The 4544-nt window shown below is 42.5% G+C and overlaps 1 protein-coding gene across 1 annotated transcript; it reads right to left on the bottom strand.

Moving 5' to 3' along the window:
* Nucleotides 1-2447: 2447 nt before the first annotated feature.
* On the bottom strand, nt 2448-3598 carry VC83_03509 (uncharacterized protein; the record flags this gene model as incomplete). Its single annotated transcript, XM_024467155.1, has 4 exons — nt 2448-2733; nt 2788-2927; nt 2989-3310; nt 3360-3598. The coding sequence occupies 4 exons, from the start codon at nt 3596-3598 to the stop codon at nt 2448-2450; spliced, it is 987 nt and encodes a 328-aa protein (XP_024326039.1).
* Between the last annotated feature and the right edge of the window lie 946 nt (nt 3599-4544).

Raw genomic sequence — 4544 nt, forward strand, 5'->3', positions numbered from 1 at the left:
CTTCGAAATGTCACTGAGTCGCGGTCGGTGGTGTTTCGACAGTTCTCCTGAGTCGTTCCGTTGTGGGATATTATTTAAGTACGGCCGTCCCCGGCAGGCGTGATCTTTTTTGTATAATGTAAGGACACAGGGAATACGGCTCTCCGTAGGTGCATATGGGAGTGCGAGTCGGAGGTGATGCTGTATTCTATCCTATAGGTCTACTACGAAGGATACAAAAAAGATGAAGGTGTCACCCTGTATGGCTGTTCCCTTAAAATACCCGAAACCGCTCCGACTCAGCTAGCTCCCTGTTTGCCTAAGGCTTCCTTACGTTATGTGCCTAAGGCTGTCAGTCGCGACTGACCCGTAACGGCCCCGAGTCTCGATGGCGCCACGTGACGGCCGTAACTACCCCGAGTAAGGAGGCATCCTTACAGTCTCCCAATTTCGTATTGAAAAGTCAAGCTTGCAAACCTTTTTGTTAAAGTGTGAGAGCTTCACACTAGGATTTAAGATACTAGCAAATGCGAAGATAGATCCAGTATTTGTGTATAGCTTGTTATAATACTTCCTAATCTTCTTCTCTGCAGCATCGATTGCTAAAGTCATCTTTGCTGCCCATGGATATGTCTTATGCCGTAGCCGGTGCCGAGTTCCTTCAAGCGTTGATAAGAGTTTTTGATATACTCCAAGTGTATAGCAGACAGTAGGTCCGGCTGACGATCCAATGTTTGTTGTAAAGAAGTTGAATGGCCTTGTAAGATCAATGATGTATTCGATGTGCTTCCATTCTAGCTCGCTAAGTCTGAACATGTGAGCACCATGATCGCCTCGAGTATATTGATTGATTGTTGACTTGAGTTGCTGTGCTTGCAGAAGCATATGGCATGTCGAATCCCATCGAGTTGATACATCTTGAATAAGTCGAAGAAGCCTCTGAGATGATTGACCCCGGTTCATGTTTGCCTTTTGCAAAGTCATAAACCTGTTCCTTCGAGTTTGACTTGAATTAACAAAGATAGTGAGCTTCCGGAGCTATGAGATATTAGAAAAGACTACCAGAAGTTTACCAGAACTAACAAGAGAATATATACCTTTCCAAGTGTAAATCCAATACCCTTGTCCTTCTGCAACTTTGCAAGGCCCTCCATCTGATTCTCTTCTTCCCAGTTCATTAAGATCTCTTGATTTGTTGGCGTAATCCGGATTCGACCAAGGAGAGCACTAAGGACAAGTTGAATAACGTGAGCTAGGCAGGGTATGTGTTGTACTTTTCCTCCAATGAAATGCTCGTTGTCTGCAATACTATCAAGCATTATTTCCACATCTCTCATCATTGAAGTGTTGTTTGACGCATTATCAGTCGTAATGGATATAATTCGTCCTTCTAAATGCTGCCTTGTGATAACTTTTTCAAGTATTCCACATAACTCAGCACCAGTATGCTCTGTATATATAGGTTCAAACCCAATCAAGACCTCTTGCATTTTTCAATGACGGTCGATAAATGATGCAATAACACCCATAAATGAAAGTCGAGTAACACTTGACCAACAGTCGAGCGATAATGCAATCTTTGAACCAGGAACAACATCTTGTAGCATCTCTTCTTCGATTTGTGTGAGCTTTGTTGTTAAGAGGTTTCGAATAGTTGTTGCTGAGGGTAGTGGATAGTGAGGATTCTGTAAGATAGCAAGCCTTTTCCATTCAGGATCCTCGACTGAGCGGAACGAGCTATGAGTTGAGATAACTGTGTATAGAACTTGTTCGTAAAATGCCTCTTGTGTGAGAATATGATCCTATTATAGATATTAGCCTATATAATTCTGGTAATAATCTGGTAATCCTTACCTGTTGAGGTCGCATCTGATTGATTCGCATTTGATAGAGACTATCCTTACCCATCCGTGACTTCTTTTTGCAAATGTCTGATGCAAGATGTGTTGCCATAGACTTTGGGCCAGCAGACTTGATTGCAGGATGCGTAAGGGCCTTCGAACAATAGGTACAAATGACACATGGTTCTCCAGAAAGCCGGTCTGCTCCTTGGTGATAAATTCTCCAGTATTGAGAACTCCGGTTGGTTGAATCCCATGCAATCTTCGTAAGGAGTTTTGTAGTATGATCTGAGTGTTGTTCATACCATCGTGATAGCTTCCACCACTCAATGAATACATCGTGTGTATCCTTAGTCCATTTGATGAATTGGTTTAATTTGCCAGTATATTCGAGGCCCGCAGGGATTTGATTTAATGAAGGTAGTCGTTGAGAAGAGGGAAGAGAGTCTGAGAATATATTAGAAATAGGATTGTCAGAGTCAAACAACTCTGAATATTGCGATGACATTTGGCAAGTAGCAAATTGTTTGATTATCAGAAGATTACCAGAAGTCTGGCTACGATGAAATACTTAAATCTCTATAGCCCCTATTCGCGTCGGAAAATCAAATACTCCATTTCTCTCCTCTACTCTAACTCCAGAAACAACATATCCTGTGCAGCTGATACCTTAGCCCACTTTTCCTTATCAAATTTCTTAGAGTAGACAAGTAAGAACGCCTCTTTGAAGCTAGAACTATGAGTGGAGACTTGTAACCATCCGTTGTCGACAAGATTGTAAGACTTTGGGTACCACTGCGCAGGTCCTGGTAATTGGGCCCACTTTCCAAACTTCCAAGCTGTAAAGTTTGTCCAAACTGCCTGCTCGTACAAACAGAAATATTTATGTGGTGGGATAACGTTGTGAAAAGTGCTATAATAAACAATTAGTATCTCTAGAAGATTGCTAGAATGATCAGAGACGTACCCTTCTTCTACATCAATCCATGGCATATATTCAAAGAGATGCTCAGGCTTCTTTCTCAGCTTTCCAGCCTTTCTCGTATATGAGCGGATACAGCTATCCCAGAAATGTTGCCACTTGCGGAAATTGGACTCTTCATGGGCCTATCAACCGTTAGTATTACCAGAAGATTACCAGAAGATTACCAGACTATGAGGTACCAACATCAATGCGTGCTTGAGTTAAGAGAGCCTGGATGCTAGCGATCTCTTCATCAGAAAGCTCATCTGGTAGAACAGCCTCGTCATTTAAAATATCGTCGCGCCATAACATAAGCTCCAACTCTAAATCGTCTTCAACCTCAGTATCCTCCCATTCGCTGTTATGATCGTCATCGATTGGGATACTGGTGATACCCTCAAATGCAGCAAGCTCAGACAGAAGTTGTGGCGGAGTAGATGGTGGGGCTTGTGGAGAAGAAGAAGGGGCGCTAGTATTCTTGACTTTCTGATTCGCAATGCAAGATGCATGGGTGCCCTTTTCAGTCCTGTTTATAGTTAGATTAAGGCTACCAGAGATTACCAGAAGAAACTTACCGAACACGAATACGCTCAACCTTCAATTCATTCTGTAGACGTGTCTTGTCTTCAGCAGAGGCAGCGATATACTTTGCAGACTTGTATAACTTCTTTAAGTAGTAGCTCAGATCGCCATGGTCAGCCTTGAGTGCTAAATGAACAGCCTTCTCATCTTCAGTAAGGTTGGAGACGCGGTTGCGAGCTTTGATAGTATTCAAATTAGTGGAGAGTTCTTCAGGTGCCTTGCGTTTCGCCATGCTAAACACGTGATTAGCAGAAGATCATCAGAAGTTCTGACTGTAGAATCAAGATAATAAACTTACTTGAGGTCCTAGTGAAGAGGTAAAGCGCAAAAGAGAAGAAGAATGTGTAGATCGGAACGTAACCAAGGAAGGTGGTTGGTTGTAAGGTTGTTGTTTTTTTAAAGTTGCAAACAATTATATTCGTCAAGGAATATTCACCTGCAAATAATTACTGTTCTAAACAACACTACAACGCGTACCTTCAAATAAAACACATACCTTTCAACCTCTACCTCTTTCTTTACTCTTTCTACAACATCCTTGCTACAAACTCACTGTAAGTACATATATCTTTTGATCTACTTCTTTGTCTTGTGTATACTTCACTAACTCATCTTAATGTTAGCAAATGGCTCGTATTAAGCAAACTGCTAGGAGATCAACTGGCGGCACAGCACCAAGGATGCCACTTGGATTACAGGCTGGCTCTAGGCTTGGTGGAAAGGGAAAGGGAAAGGAAAAGGCTGTGCGCACAGCAAGAAAAGCTCCAGTTCGCTCATCTCAAGCTTGCAACAATCATGCTCAGAAGGCCATGCGCCGTGCAAAGTCTGGTAAGAGGATTACCAGAGGATTACCAGAACTCTCTAATAAACATATAGGCACCAAGGCTCTCCGCGATATCAGAAGACAGCAACTTGATACTCGCCTGATTATTCCAAAGCTCTCATTCCAGCGTCTTGTTAGGGAAATCGCACAAGACTTCAAGTCCAATCTTCGCTTCCAGCAATCTGCTATCCTAGCTCTCCAGGAAGCTGCCGAATGCTTCCTCATTCGAGAATTTGAGAGTATGATACTTGAACATAGTGACAGGGACATACTAACAGTTATAGTGACAAATCTCCTTGCTATTCATGCGAAGAGAGTGACAATTCAGGCAAAGGATATGGTATTGGTTCGGCGT

Source organism: Pseudogymnoascus destructans (assembly GCF_001641265.1).
Source record: "Pseudogymnoascus destructans isolate 20631-21 unplaced genomic scaffold scaffold_6, whole genome shotgun sequence".
NCBI lineage: Eukaryota > Fungi > Ascomycota > Leotiomycetes > Thelebolales > Thelebolaceae > Pseudogymnoascus > Pseudogymnoascus destructans.